Below are 15,660 nucleotides of genomic sequence, written 5' to 3'. Positions count from 1 at the left end.
AGAGGTCAACAGATGCCCCCATACTGCTATCCATTCTGTGGATTGGGCTCTTAAAGTAGACATGCTGTAACCGTCTGGGACACTATTACTATACTAAACACATTTACTTCTTGGCATAGATGTAAAGGAAGACCGCATAGGTGAGAAGTAAGATTCACCCGATAGGTGGACATCTTGTTAGTGGGATTTACTGCCACGATGAAATCCAAGTGGAATATTTTTAATCCAACACAGTAACTGCTGTCATTGAGCACATATTTACAGTGATAGTGTCATCGAGTAAGACATGTTATTGCTGATTTTAGAATGTAAATCTTTTTGGGGCAAACTCAAACAATTGTTGCAATGCATTCCAGCAAAGCCACTACGCAACATGACACTAAACAATAAATGAATTGCACTGTAACGGTGACAAATGGTGCCAACAAACTGTTAGGTCTGACTTGTTTAAACAAATGTGGTTTCTACTGATAACTGAGATGTACAAACTATGGCATAAGGGGACGATGACCGAATAAGAGGCGATCCGTGATTTCGATTAAGACATTAATGAGCGAGCAAGGACAGATCGTAGTCAATATAACTATTTGTTCAGCACTTTTGAAAATGGGCCGTTCTTACAGTCAGAACTGTAGGATAAATAAAGGGAGCATATAACCAGACAATGAAAGCTCTTACAATATTCGATGATTACATTTCTCTAAAACAGGCTATAGGCTACATGTGCACCACCAAACCAGAACAGTAGGCTTAGTCAATAGGGGGAAAGGGACCAAATTATTAGGGCGAGACTCATGGGCTACTAACAGCTTACTACACAACATATTATTACTTTCTTAGCAACAGTATACATATCTCCTGGCACATTACATTATTTATGCAGCAAGACATTTTTGGACCCTGCTTTGCTCACTTAAACAGGAAGGTGGCGTGGCGGTACTTCTTGTGGGCAAATTTTGCCATCAAAGTTTGGCATCCTCAGGATTTATGGTGCTTTCAAGACAACTGGGAACAAAGTCGAATAATGACGTCAGTGATCTTCAGGTCAGAGCTCTAGAATGTGGCCTGAGTTCCTGACTTGGAATTCTGAGTTGGATGACTATTCAAAACATATTTTCCCAGTCAGAGCAAATTTTTTTCAGCATTCTCACAGAAGTCAGAGTTCTGAGTTTCCAGTTGTTAAGAAAGTGGCAGGGGTCATGCTGGATTGACAACATGGCCAATGTCTTCACCATTTTCTGGCCCATGGTGTGTTGTGTATGTTTATCCTTTTAAGCTTAGACAAAAAGAGACCCTTAAACCCAGACTTGGACCTCACACCCACTCCGCTGAATAGCAGGCTATCGATTGCTTTGCAGCGCTTGCAGTTAGCCACTGAATCCTTCCAAACCACTCATTGTTGAATTTGCAATTTCCAACTTGTTGTGTAATGTTTATGTCCAATGGCCATTGAGCATCGATACGTTATCTCTATAATTTCTCTTCATGTGACAAGGTTTGAAAAGGATTTGCCAATAGATTGTCAACTTGATTCATGATGATGACTGCTTGTCGAGCTTGTTAGCTACGATTTTGAAAGTATGATGCGGACATGATCCGTCCAATCAAAGCTAAGGTAGATATAACGTTATTTGACGTACTTTTCTGGCCGCCTGGCCAAACTGCGCAATCAGGGGAGAAGGGCCTTGGTCATTGAGATGACCAAGAACCCGTTGGTCAATCTGACAGAGCTCCAGAGTTCCTCTGTAGAGATGGGAGAACCTTCCAGAAGGACAACCATCTCTGCAGAATTCCACCAATCAGTCCTTTATGGTAGAGTGACCAGACGGAAGCCAATCCTCAGTAAAGCACATGACAGCCCGCTTGGAGTTCACCAAAAGGCACCGAAAGGACTCTAAGATCATGAGAAACAAGATTCTCTGGTCTGATGAAACCAATATTGGCCTGAATGCCAAGCATCACATCCGGAGGAAACCTAGCATCATCCCTACGGTGAAGCATGGTGATGGCAGCATCATGTTGTGAGAGTATTATTCATCGGCAGGGTCTGGGAGACTAGTCAGGATCGAGGGAAAGATGAATGGAGCAAAGTACAGAGATCCTTGATGAAAACATGCTCCAGAGCGCTCAGGACCTCAGACTGGGGGTGAATGTTCACCTTCCAACAGGACAACAACCCTAAGCACACAGCCAGGACAACGCAGAAGTGGCTTCTTGACAAGTCTCTTAATGTCCTTGAGTGGCCCAGCCAGAGCCCGTTCTAGAACCCGATCAAACATCTCTGGAGAGACCTGAAAATAGCTGTGCAGCAATGCTCCCCATCCAACCTGACAGAGCTTGAAAGGATCTGCAGAGAAGAATGGGAGAAACTCCCCAAATACAGGTGTGTCAGCTTGTAGCGTCATACCCAAGAAGACGCCAGGCTGTAATCGCTGCCAAAGGTGCTTCAACAAAGTACTCATTAAAAGGGTCTGAATACTTATGTAATAGTGATATTTCCAATTTTCGGGTATTATATGGGGTATTATATGTAGATTGATGGGGGGGAAAAATACTGTAATCAATTTTAGAATAAGGCTGTAACGTAACAAAATGGGAAAAACTTATATACAGTACCAAAAATATATACAGTTATTTTACAATGTAGAAAATAGTAAAAATAAAGAGAAACCCTTGTATGAGTAGGTGTGTCATAACTTTTGACTGGTACTGTATACATTATTTTTTGATAAACAGGTGAGGCTCAAAACAGAATGGATGAGAAGTATTCCCATCCATTTTCTGACCAGAAATGTCCTTTAGGCATTCTCCGAGTTGAATTCTCATCAGGATAAACTCTTGCAAGAGAGACCTGTTAAAGAGACAATCCCTGGCCATTGTTGTATTTTCTGCCATTTCTCTCATTTCTTACTGTTATCCTGTCTTTTGATATATCTAAAATGCATGTTTTGATATGATTTGACTTAATTTGCTCAACCTTTTCTAGGACGGCACAGGGATCCCATTGCAGTACTGGGGCGTGTTCGACGGTCATGCAGGTTCAGGGTGTGCCATCATGGCATCTAAACTCCTCCACCGCCTCATCAGAGACAGACTGGGGGACATCGCCCACCTGCTGGAGAACCCCTCCGTGACGCCCCCCATCTGCCTGGCCAAGAACGGCAGCCCCTACCAGCTGGAGGTGAAGAAGGGAGCAAATTCCACCCAGGACCCAGAGGACCCGAATGCCGTCACTGATCCCTCCATCCGCTTTCACATGGAGAAGACTGTCAGTCTGGAGAGTCTGATCATGGGCATCATAGAAAACGCCTTCAAACAGATGGTAAGACACAGGCGAACGCTCACGGCATATCACCTTAAATTTGTGAAGTCGTGTTCTACTCGTCTCAGCAAAGCCTGGGCATCCAAGAGAACATTTTGGTTTCCAGAATCAAATGCAAAGATTTATTTTTAGGCAGTCTTTTATCTGTCAATAATTGTAAACATTTCATCTTAAGTATAACCTCATCATAGGGCTGCTAACTTCATTCTATTACCCAATGAGTGAATAACCTTTTGTTTCCGGTTGATTACAGGATGAACTGATAGAGAAGGAGAAGACGTCCTTTACCATCTCTGGTGGGTGTTGTGCCTTGGCTGCCATCCATTTAATGGGGAAGCTCTATGTTGCCAATGCTGGAGACAGCAGGTAGGTCAACTGCAGGTCAAACTCTAATAGCAGCAGATTGATTAATGCCCATAATGACTAATGAATTACAGGCCTACTTGTTGTACATATTCAATGTATTCAATGCAGAGTTGAATGACTGAAAGAGAGGTTAAAGGAAGTGACACAACATGATGCCCATAGCCGTTAATTCAAAGAAAGCTGTTCCCGTTGGTCGTGCTCAAATTCTCAAACCGCAGTTCTAATGACCCCTGCTGGCCGCTCTTTGTACGGCAACACCATTCATCATGTACTGTAAACTCCTGGTAGAATATGCCCATAAGCACAGATCTAGGATTGGTATAGTGTTTTCAAATGTTAACCTCAACCATTAGGGGGGAACAATTTGACTTTAGATCAGTGTCTTGGAGCAATAATCATCCTCTAACATGCTGTGCTGACCCTCTTAACCCAACATGAACTATCCCGAGTGTCCTCCTGATATGGGGTCACATTATGGTGTCTGTCTTTGTCTTTATACAGTAAGTTGTCACTCCCATATAAAAAAGAATTACTACTCATTCTACTTTGGTTCTTACTCGGTTTCTACAGAGCCATCATCATCCGTAACAATGAGGTCATCCCCATGTCCAACGAGTTCACACCAGAGTCTGAGAGGCAGCGCCTGCAGTATCTGGTGAGGACAGGGTTAATGCATTTATTTATGTTTTCCTTATCTAAAAAAAGAAAAAAAGCTAGTTCACTCAAATTAAAGTGTCAACCTTTTCCAGAATTTAGAAGTCTGAAAACATCTGACAAACTTTGGTTTGAAAGTGTAATGTCCCTTTAACCAGGTGAGTCCCATCACCACGAGATATGAATAGCTTTTTCAAGGGTGCCTTGGCCAAGAGGACGCACGGGGGAGGGAGGGTATTGCAATTTAACGTATGATTCAGACTACATCTTTATTCATTGACTGTCTATTGGTCTAAATTAAGCTGGAGTGGGTGGCTGTGTGGGAGAGTGGTGGAACCCTCAGGGAAGGGAATGAAAAGTACCAAGTTTGTGTTTCACAGTTATATAATGTTCTACTGTCACTTTTCCTACTGCTATGATACTTCCTTTAAGATATATTTGTTGCTCCATTTACACTAAAAAGATACTTTTGGTCATGTAGTGTATGTGGACATCTGCTCGTTGAACATCTCATTCCAAAAGTCATCAGCATTAATATGGAGTTGGTTCCCCCCTGTTGCTGCTATAACAGCCTCCACTTTTCTGGGAAGGCTTTCCACTAAATGTTGGAACTAGGGATGCGCGATATAGTTGGTAAGCATATCAGAATCGGCCGATATTAGATAAAAATGCCAACAATCGTCCCGATGTCTAGTTTAACGCCGTTGAGTAAAACCAATGTCAAAGCTGACGTGCGTACCTATATAACGTAGGTCGAAGACGTAATGACGCCACAAGAAATATAGTGCTACAAGTGCAACACAGCATTCCTAACCTGGCCCACAATGTCTGCTGTATGGATCGAGCAGTCAACAAGTCGAGCAGTCATTTGAAAGAGTAAGAACATTTCAGCGAGACAACTCAAAGGCGAAATCCATTAAAACGCCAAGATAATGGAATTCATTGCCCTTGATAATCAACAGTTCTCTGTCGTGGATGATGTTGGCTTTTGCCCGACTGGTCGAGCCCCGGTACACATTACCAAGTAGGCACTATTTTTCAGATGTTGCCCTACACGAGTTACACAGTATTGTTGAAACTCACGTCCATGAGCTACTTGCTATGGGTGTCACTGCTATTAGCTTCACGACTGACATTTGGGCCAGCGATGTCAGCCCCATGAGCATTACGAGTGTGACAGCAGTGGGTCGGCGAAGATTTCGTACTACGGAAAGCCGTATTGCATGCTCAAGAATGTGCTGGTTCTCATACCGCTGCTGCCAATTCAGTGGCATTGAGAACATGTTTGAAACATGAACACTCCCAGCGCCAATTGAACAACTAACTCGAGAAATAAGCTCAGCTGTGTCTGCAGCAGACGTGATACCCTGTCATGGCATTGAAACGCCTGCTCAACAAAAATGCCAACACAGACCGTGGGGTTAACTTGGAAAAGTACTCTCCTAGAGGCTGTGAAGCACCATGCTCAATGCTTGGTACAAGGACCGCCACTTCGATGCAGACAAGAAACGGGGTTTACGTGAAATGTTACAGCCACAGCTGGACAAGATGGAAACGGACACAGTGACAGTGCCCACCGAGGAAAAGAGGCCACGGACAGAAAGAGCTGAAACGTCCTGCTTGACACGTATGATGAAATCCTGGTTGAGACTGAACAAATGAACCATGAAGCAGCACAGCAAGTAAGTGAAAGAAATAGGTTTTGATTATGGGCTCAGGTAGCACAGCGGTCTAAGGCACTGCATCTCAGTGCTAGAAGCATTACTACAGACACACTGGTTCAAATCCAGGCTGTATCACAACTGGCTGTAAATGCCAACACAATAACTTTTTGGTCAGTGTGTTTTTTTACTATTTAACTGTAATAAAATGCTAAAAGGCCGCAAAAATCTTAAATAACGGTTATCGGTATGTCGGTGCATCCCTAGTTGGAACATTGCAGTGGGGACTTGTATCCATTCAGCCACAAAAGCATTAGTGAGATCGGGCACAGATGTTGGGCGATTAGGCCTGGCTCGCAGTCGGCATTCCAATTCATCCCAAAGGTGTTCGATGTGGTTGAGGTCAGGGCTCTTTGCAGGCCAGTCAAGCTCTTCCACACTGATCTCGACAAACCATTTCTGTATGGACCTCGCTATGTGCATAGGGGAATTGTCATGCTGAAACAGGAAAGGGCCTTCCCCAAACTGTTGCCAAAGTTGGAAGCACAGAATCATCTACAATGTCATTGTATGCTGTAGCGTTAAGATTTCCCTTCACTGGAACTAAGGGACCTAGTCCGAACCATGAAAAACAGCCCCAGACCATTATTTTCCCTCCACCAAACTCTACGGTTGTGCTGCGCATTCGGGTGGGGTTGGCAGGGTAGCCTAGTGGTTAGAGTGTTGGATTAGTAACTGAAAGGTTGCAAGTTCGTATCCCCGAGCTGACAAGGCACGGGTTTGTCGTTTTGCCCCTGAACAGGCAGTTAACCCACTGTTCCTAGGCCGTCATTGAAAATAAGAATTTGTTATTTTATCTTTATTTAACTATGCAAGTCAGTTAAGAACAAATTCTTATTTTCAATGACAGTCTAGGAACAGTGGGTTAACTGCCTGTTCAGGGGCAGAGCAACAGATTTGTACCGTGTCAGCTCGGGGATTTGAAATTGGAACCTTCCGGTTACTAGTCCAACACTCTAACCACTAGGCTACCCTGCCACCCCCCAACTGACTTGCCTAGTTAAATAAAGGTAAAATAAAAAAGATAGTGTTCTCCTGGCATCCGCCAAACTCAGCTTTGTCCATCCAGATCCATCACTTCAGAGAACGCATTTCCACTGCTCCAGAGTCCAATGACAGCGAGCTTTACAACCAGAGGACAGACGATTTTTATGCGCTTCAGCACTTGACGGTCCCGTTCTGTGACATAGTGTGGCCTAAAACTTTGTGGTTGAGCCATTGTTGCTCCTATATGTTTCCACTTCACAATAACATGACTTACAGTTGACCAGGGCAGCTCAAGCAGGGCATACATGTGACGAACTGACTTGTTGGAAAGGTGGCATCCTAGGACAGTGCCACGTTGAAAGTCACTGAGCCCTTCAGTAAGACCATTCTACTGCCAATGGCAATCTTAATTTTAAACCAAGTACGTTAATACATCCAGAGGAATTCCAACCACTTATCACAATTAACCCACAGTGCATTAAATCTACCATTCTACTGCCAATGTTTGTCTATGGAGATTGCATGCATGCTCGATTTTATACATCTGTCAGCAACAGGTGAGGCTGAAATGGACAAATCCACTCATTTGAAGTGATATACACATACGTTTGTGTACATATAGTGTACGATTCGAAAGAGCCATTTCATCACAAGTCAATTTGACACGACAGTTTGAACACGCATATAGTTTTGTCAACGTTCGCTCTGCTCTGTGTCCCTGCAGGGCTTCCTGAGACCGGAGCTGCTGGGGAATGAGTTCACACACTTGGAGTTCCCTCGCAGGATCCAGCACAAGGAGCTGGACAAGAAGATGCTCTTCAGGGACCACACAATGAACGGCTGGTAAGTTACAGCTATTGTCGAACACACAGGGTTGAATTTGTTACCCTTGTTGTTGCCCTATAAAAATCCTCTGACCATGTACAGGATCAAGAGATAAAATAAGTAGGCCATATACTTCTTGAAGAATATAATCACTAATCCCTAACCCGTGATCCTGTTGGTTTGTTGCAGGGCTTACAAGACCATCATAGAAGACGACCTCAAGTTCCCGCTTATATATGGAGAGGGTAAAAAGGTGAAGGGCTTTGTCATGTTTATGGACTGGGTACTGGTGGACATCAGAACAGCACAGTACATATGCATGGCCATAGACAGGGCCACGGTAGTTTGTTAAGAACCACATTACCACCTGACCGGGTAAAACCGTGCCCAAGTCATGGGACATTTTGATATGCACAGTATAGTAGACCTTGGTCTTCAAACAAAATGTAGATTTACTGTTGTCCACCTGCCCTAATCATATGTTACCCCTGAGAGGAAGAAACCTTTGTGTATGCTTAGCTGTTAGTTCACCAGCAGGACAGATATACCAAGATAATAACTTTTAGTTATTAATTCCGCTGTATGTGTGGGAGGACTTCATGCAAATTCATGGTTGTTGCTGAACTCTCCCAGTCTTTCGCTGTGTGGTAAAAGAGACACACTGAGAACATTATTTTCCCACGCAGAAAAGTGCTCCTGAGTCACTAATCCCCCCCTAAGTGGATTTTCCGAGAATCAAGGAACACCCACAGGCACTAACCCAGATCACTCACGGTGTTTGTGTTGTGCGTAGGCCCGTGTCATGGCCACCATTGGGGTAACACGTGGCCTCGGGGATCATGACCTGAAGGTGTACAACTCCAACATCTACATCAAACCCTTTCTCTCCTGCTGCCCAGAGGTGAGTAAGAGGTCATGCTGTCTGTGTCTAGAACCATGTATCATACACCATATGTAAGATTATGACTCGTCTAGAAGCATCTCAGTGTTCCAAAGCTTGGAGGACATCTAATGAGACATTTTACTTTATTTTGGCTCATCAGTGAACATATTGTCCAATATTTTATTGAATATCCCTCTTATGTGGCCGCTCCTCCCTCCCTCTTATGTGGCCGCTCCTCCCTCCCTCTTATGTGGCCGCTCCTCCCTACCTATGTGGCCGCTCCTCCCTACCTATGTGGCCGCTCCTCCCTACCTATGTGGCCGCTCCTCCCTATGTGGCCGCTCCTCCCTATGTGGCCGCTCCTCCCTATGTGGCCGCTCCTCCCTATGTGGCCGCTCCTCCCTATGTGGCCGCTCCTCCCTATGTGGCCGCTCCTCCCTATGTGGCCGCTCCTCCCTATGTGGCCGCTCCTCCCTATGTGGCCGCTCCTCCCTATGTGGCCGCTCCTACCTCCCTCTTATCTGCCGCTCCTACAGGTGATAGTGTACGACATGTCTGAGTTCAAGCATGGCCCGAATGACGTGCTGGTGATGGGTACAGATGGGCTGTGGGACGTGACCACAGACAGGGAGGTAGCAGACGCAGTCGCAGGCTTCCTGTCCTGCTGCGAGCCCACTGATCCTGTGAGGTATGTACTGTAATCTCTAGTCTACACAGTCATGTATATGTTCATGCTGCTTTGTTTATAATCTAAAAACAGTATTCAGCCACGTTGCTTTGGCTGCTTGCATGCATCAAATCTATTAATTACATTTATGATGAACAAGATTTTGCAAGCCGGCAAGGTACACTCCATTTGTAAGAATCAACCGCTTATCAAGAAATGTGTAAGATAAATATTCCTATCCTTGCAATGTGCTTCCCTTTCGAGAGCCATTGAACTATGCACTGATTCAGGGGTGTCTGAAGAACCACAGGGATGAACAGACCAGAGCCAAAGAATGTCAGGGCAATGGGGCATTCAACTAATATAGGTGTATAAAGACCAGGTAAAACCTGAACATGAGGACTAAGTTATATCTGGACTAGGCCAACATGTCAATGGAGGGTCCACATACAGAAACCAACCAAATGCAGAGACACAGTAACAGGCTACACATTGTAACAGTGATATGTTAATGCTTCCTTACGCATGACACAATAGTTTGTGCAACGCACTGGTAGCAGTTTTCCAACTAGCCTTTCCTTGATAATTTCTTTGTTCTTGATTTGGAAGAAAGAAAATAATAATTCTTAAACGTTCGTGTCCAGTTGCAGGTGGTACTCCATAAAATATTGATTATTCATTAGGATATTAAATCCACTTCTTTCAGACAGCTTGAATGTCCCAGCAGCATACCACCCATACCACTGCTGGCTTGCTTCTGAAGCTAAGCAGGGTTGGTCCTGGTTAGTCCCTGGATGGGAGACCAGGTGCTGCTGGAAGTGGTGTTGGAGGGCCAGTAGGAGGCACTCCTTCCTCTGGTCTAAAAAAAATAATGCCCCAGGGCAGTGATTGGGGACACTGCCCTGTGTAGAGTGCCATCTTTCGGATCTGACGTTAAACGGGTGTCCTGACTCTGAGGTCATTAAAGATCCCATGGTACTTATTGTAAGAGTAGGGGTGTTAACCCCGGTGTCCTGGCTAAATTCCCAATCTGGCCCTCAAACCATCAGTCACCTAATATTCCCCAGTTTACAATTGGCTCATTAATCCCTGTATCTATTCCCCAGGTTCTTGCTGCAAATGAGAACATGTTCTCCGTCAACTTACCTGGTAAAATAACGATACGTTTTTTTTTTTAATTGCTGGAACTAGCAGTTTCTATGCAACAAGGTTACGTGTAGAAGTACATGACAGCGCGTCACACAGTGCGACCAAAACAAACATTTCTCGCTCTATTCAAATCGAGAATTTTAATATTCTCTGGCTTTTGGAGTTCCACCTGCAACTGGACACAAAAGTTTATAAGAGAAGTGTCTTCCGAATCGAGAACGAAGCAAGTATCGGCAAATAATGGTTCGTCGAAAGATTACGGCCGGTGCTTTGCACTAGTTACAGTGTAACCGGTGTATGGAAGTTTTACCATATCACCGGTAGCTAATATAATAACATGGTGAGCAGAACTATAGTGTTTCAGTAAACAGCTTGACATAAACACGGCAACGCCATTCGTTTGGTTAATGAGCAAGCATATGTTAGCATTAATGTGTGAGCGCTACAAGCAATACCAAACAATCGAATAATAAAGCATTGTGGTAGCGCGAGAAAATACCAGGACGCGCAGGTATGAGACATGCACGAAGTTCAACAGTAGCGTAAATATGTTAAGATAGTCACCATTGTACAAAATATAGAGTTGAATGAACGCACGATTCGGCCACTCATAGTCTCTTCCCGCTGATGACCGTTCCCCCCTCTTTTTTGTTGTTGTAGTAAACTCACCTGATCCCAAGGCGAGCATGCTTGGGATGTGATTGACCAACCTACCGGAAGCAGAGAATGGCTCGTTTGCCTTGTCGGTATATAGGAGCTGGGCCTTGTCATGGAAGGATATGATTCTTATTAGGGGGATACATTGTGAGAGGGCTTATACTATTAGAGTTGCTATAAAAACAGGGTAGATATTGAATATTCAGGTAGCCATGAAAAAAAAATGGGAAAAAACACTGAATATTGGTTAGAAAAGGAGGAGTAATCAAAGGATATATCCACTAGAGGTCAGTATCTAGCCTGTACAAATTAGTACCATTTTGAGGAGCACCTTCATAGACACATATTTGGGATGAATTACATTTCAAATTCGATTCATGAACATAAAAAAATACTAATTTGAAATAAATAGCACTTTTCAATGTTTTGACCGCAACCCTGTTTACATCCAGATACACACTGGCCGCTCAGGACCTGTTGATGCGGTCGCGAGGGGTCCTGAAGGAGAGGGGCTGGCGGTTACCCAATGAGAGGCTGGGTTCAGGAGACGACATCACTTGTTATGTGATCCCCTTGGCGGGACCGGTAGGGCCCGAGACAGAGACATGACAGGCCTTGTCCCACCACCCTACCAGGAGAGGACGAACTCCCTAGGACCGACCAGGGTCAATCCTTCCCCCTTACCCCCTCTACCCTGGGGGAAGGGTGAAGAAAACACCTCCCTTTTATAGGGAAGCCTCAGGTTGGAGAGCTGGCTGCTGACACCTGTCAACCGGCCCATCTTCCTGGCTTCTGGAACAACCCACTGGGCTCTAATTATTGTTTTTGTTTGGTACTCATGTAACAGGTGTTCAATGACATTACCTGACCGACCGAAAACATGTCAATTTCTGAAACCTGCTCTTTTTGATCGCTACTTAACGAGAACCCTCCCCCTGTAGTTTCATGTTTTAATCTCTCTAATTAATTGGTTGATATTTGCAGCAGGATTGGTTTGGCCATATTCTGATAGAAGTGCTTGGTTAGTCTTTTATAAATACCTCCTTATTACCTTATGACCCCCACATGTGATTTATAGAATGCTAAATTCCTAAAATAATCTAATTTATTGCTTGTGTAGAGTACAGTATGACAGGTGGAGGTAGATGGCCCGGCACATTGTCTAAAATCAAATAGTATGACTGATAACAATTGAGGGACTAACATCACATAGGAGTGACGCCACTGCTCAGAAGGCAGTGGAGCTCTGTGACAAAATAACTACAGTCGTGGCCAAAAGTTTTGAGAATGACACAAATATTAATTTTCACAAAGTCTGCTACCTCAGTTTGTATGATGGCAATTTGCATATACTCCAGAATGTTATGAAGAGTGATCAGATGAATTGCAAAGTCCCTCTTTGCCATGCAAATGAACTGAATCTCCAGAAAATATTTCCACTGTATTTCAGCCCTGCCACAAAAGGACCAGCTGACATCATGTCAGTGATTCTCTCGTTAACACAGGTGTGAGTGTTGACGAAGACAAGGCTGGAGATCACTCTGTCATGCTGATTGAGTTTGAATAACAGACTGGAAGCTTCAAAAGGAGGGTGGTGCTTGGAATCATTGTTCTTCCACTGTCAACCATGGTTATCTGCAAGGAAACACATGCCGTCATCAATGCTTTGCACAAAAAGGGCTTCACAGGCAAGGATATTGCTGCCGGTAAGATTGCACAAAAAATCAACCATTTATTGGATCATCAAGAACTTCAAGGAGAGCGGTTCAATTGTTGTGAAGAAGGATTCGGGGCGCCCAAGAAAGTCCAGCCAGCGCCAGGACCGTCTCCTAAAGTTGATTCAGCTGCGGGATCGGGGCACCACCAGTACAGAGCTTGATCAGGAATGGCAGCAGGTAGGTGTGAGTGCATCTGCACGCACAGTGAGGTGAAGACTTTTGGAGGATGGTCTGGTGTCAAGAAGGGCAGAAAATAAGCCACTTCTCTCCAGGAAAAACATCAGGGACAGACTGATATTCTGCAAAAAGGTACAGGGATTGGACTGTTGAGGACTGAGGTAAAGTCATTTTCTCTGATGAATCCCCTTTCCGATTGTTTGGGGAATCAGGAAAAAAGTTTGTCCGGAGAAGGCAAGGTGAGCGCTACCATCAGTCCTGTGTCATGCCAACAGTAAAGTATCCTGAGACCATTCATGTTTGGGGTTGCTTCCCAGCCAAGGGAGTGGGCTCACTCACAATTTTACCTAAGTACACATCCATGAATAAAGAATGGTACCAACACATCCTCCGAGAGCAACTTCTCCCAACCATCCAGGAACAGTTTGGTGATGAACAATGCCTTTTCCAGCATGACGGAGCACCTTGCCATAAGGCAAAAGTGAATTGCAAAGTGGCTCGGGGAACAAAACCATCAATATTTTGGGTCCATGGCCAGGAAACTCCCCAGACCTTAATCCCATTGAGAACTTGTGGTCAATCCTCAAGAGGCGGGTGGACAAGCAAAACCCCACAAATTCTGACTAACTCCAAGCATTGATTATGCAAGAATGGGCTGCCATCAGTCAGGATGTGGCCCAGAAGTTAATTGACAGCATGCCAGGGTGGATTGCAGAGGTCTTGAAAAAGAAGGGTCAACACTGCAAATGTTGACTCTTTGCATCAACCTCATGTAATTGTCAACAAAAAGCCTTTGACACTTGTGAAATGCTTGTAATTGTACTTCATTATTCCATTGTAACATCTGACAAAAATATCTAAAGACACTGAAGCAGCAAACTTTGTGGAAATTAATATTTGTGTCATTCTCAAAACCTTTGGCCACGACTGTATATGAGCCCTATGTCTAAGGTTGGGAGATGCTTCTGAAACACGAATGGGAATGTTGCATGAGGAAGATACAAAGAATGAAGTGGAAACTGTCTGTTACCAGTCCTGTGCCAGTATTGCAGAAATTCCAATGTCAAAGCAGCAGTGAATGATGGTGGAGGATGTGAAACCTGAAGCACTTTAAGACAGTCAGTCTGATTTAGTGGTTATGTATTCAATGGCACCTGCAATGATTTTTCTTGAATTATGTATGTTTAGAGATATATTTTTGTTTAACTTATTGTTAGTTTTGTCACCATGACAAAAAAAAAAGACACGGGAGGGCTGAGATGTGCATGATCTTTGTTGTAATATCATCATATAATATATTCGATCCAAACTCAAATATCAAAGGCTCTTTTGGCATGTAGGTGCAATGTCATTTTGAATTGGAATGAAGCTATGGTTTCCTTCCTCTCAAGGTGTTCTCATAGAATGTATTGTTTTTGTTGTTGAGTATTGCCTCCCAGTTTTAAAAGATCCACAATAGTGTGCTGTACTGTTTTCTACTTTTTATTCTGGATTGACAACTTGTAGTAGATAATCTGTTTGTCAGGATGTGATCAATTTCACTTGACTGCCTTACTACACTCGAGGAGCATTGTGGGCCAGGGACTGTATGTTTATATGTTAACTCGTTAGTATCAAAGTTTTCATTTCATTTAGGAGAAGTTTCCAAGACAAATGTATGCCCTCAAATGTCTTACTTCTCTCTTTGATTGTTCTGTTGTTGTTTTTTTTAATATGTTACGTGTAGCCATTATAGGTACGTTATCCCTAGCTTTTAAGAACGTTGGCTAATAGCTGTATCATAAATATTGCTTTATTTATAATAAAGAGGTAGGGGATCAAGTGCATCCTTACCAAAATTAGACGTACATCTCTATACTAACTTCCCCATATCCTTTGAACCTATATAATAATTGTTCTAAAATTAATCTTTGAACAAACTTAGCATTTGTTCTGAACCAGATGTTGAAATAATAACTTGGTAAATGATGGCATTATACCTAATGCAGTTAGGTAATGACCATGCAGTCCAGGAATAAACCCTGTTAATCTTTCAGAAATGTGTGCAATCCCTTACAATTATACAGAAATCTCTGCACTGGAAAGGGAAGGTTTAGAGGGAAAACAAAGGGTATATTTAGAGTGATTACAGAAATGAATGGTTGATACCATAATGTTTCGTTTATGTTCATTTTGCTGGGTTGTTAATATTAATAATATTATATATATAATTATGTCTTACATGTCTAATACAAATGACAAAAAAAGTAATCTGAGAAGAGCTATTGTTTTTCATATTGGGCTCCTGAATGGCACTGCATCGGTCTAAGGCACTGGTCTAAGGCACTGCATCTCAGTGCAAGAGGTGACACTACAGACCCTGGTTCAAATCCAGGCTGAATCACGTCTGGCTGTGATTGGAAGTCCCAGAGGGTGGCACACAATTGGCCCGGTGTTGGCCGGGGTAGGCTGTCGTTGTAATTAAGAATTTGTTCATAAATGACTTGCCTAGTTAAATATAAACTATAGGGGGGAAACTACCCTAAAATTGAACA

The 15,660-nt window shown here is 43.5% G+C and overlaps 1 protein-coding gene across 1 annotated transcript in view; it reads left to right on the top strand.

Moving 5' to 3' along the window:
* The window catches only part of ppm1j (protein phosphatase, Mg2+/Mn2+ dependent, 1J), a 57,296-nt gene extending 42,327 nt beyond the window's left edge, over positions 1-14,969 (top strand). Inside the window, exons 3-10 of the mRNA XM_064969098.1 lie at positions 2,987-3,322; positions 3,576-3,688; positions 4,259-4,343; positions 7,775-7,893; positions 8,065-8,128; positions 8,669-8,776; positions 9,295-9,446; positions 11,684-14,969. Of these exons, the coding sequence (XP_064825170.1) occupies positions 2,987-3,322; positions 3,576-3,688; positions 4,259-4,343; positions 7,775-7,893; positions 8,065-8,128; positions 8,669-8,776; positions 9,295-9,446; positions 11,684-11,840 (1,134 nt within the window). The 3' untranslated portion in view covers positions 11,841-14,969. The remainder of the gene's footprint in view (positions 1-2,986; positions 3,323-3,575; positions 3,689-4,258; positions 4,344-7,774; positions 7,894-8,064; positions 8,129-8,668; positions 8,777-9,294; positions 9,447-11,683) is intronic.
* The last annotated feature ends 691 nt before the right edge of the window (positions 14,970-15,660 follow it).

Source organism: Oncorhynchus masou, chromosome 6, assembly GCF_036934945.1.
Source record: "Oncorhynchus masou masou isolate Uvic2021 chromosome 6, UVic_Omas_1.1, whole genome shotgun sequence".
Taxonomy (NCBI): domain Eukaryota; kingdom Metazoa; phylum Chordata; class Actinopteri; order Salmoniformes; family Salmonidae; genus Oncorhynchus; species Oncorhynchus masou.
Note: the sequence above shows the minus strand (reverse complement) of the source record. Positions and strands in the feature narration are given on the sequence as shown.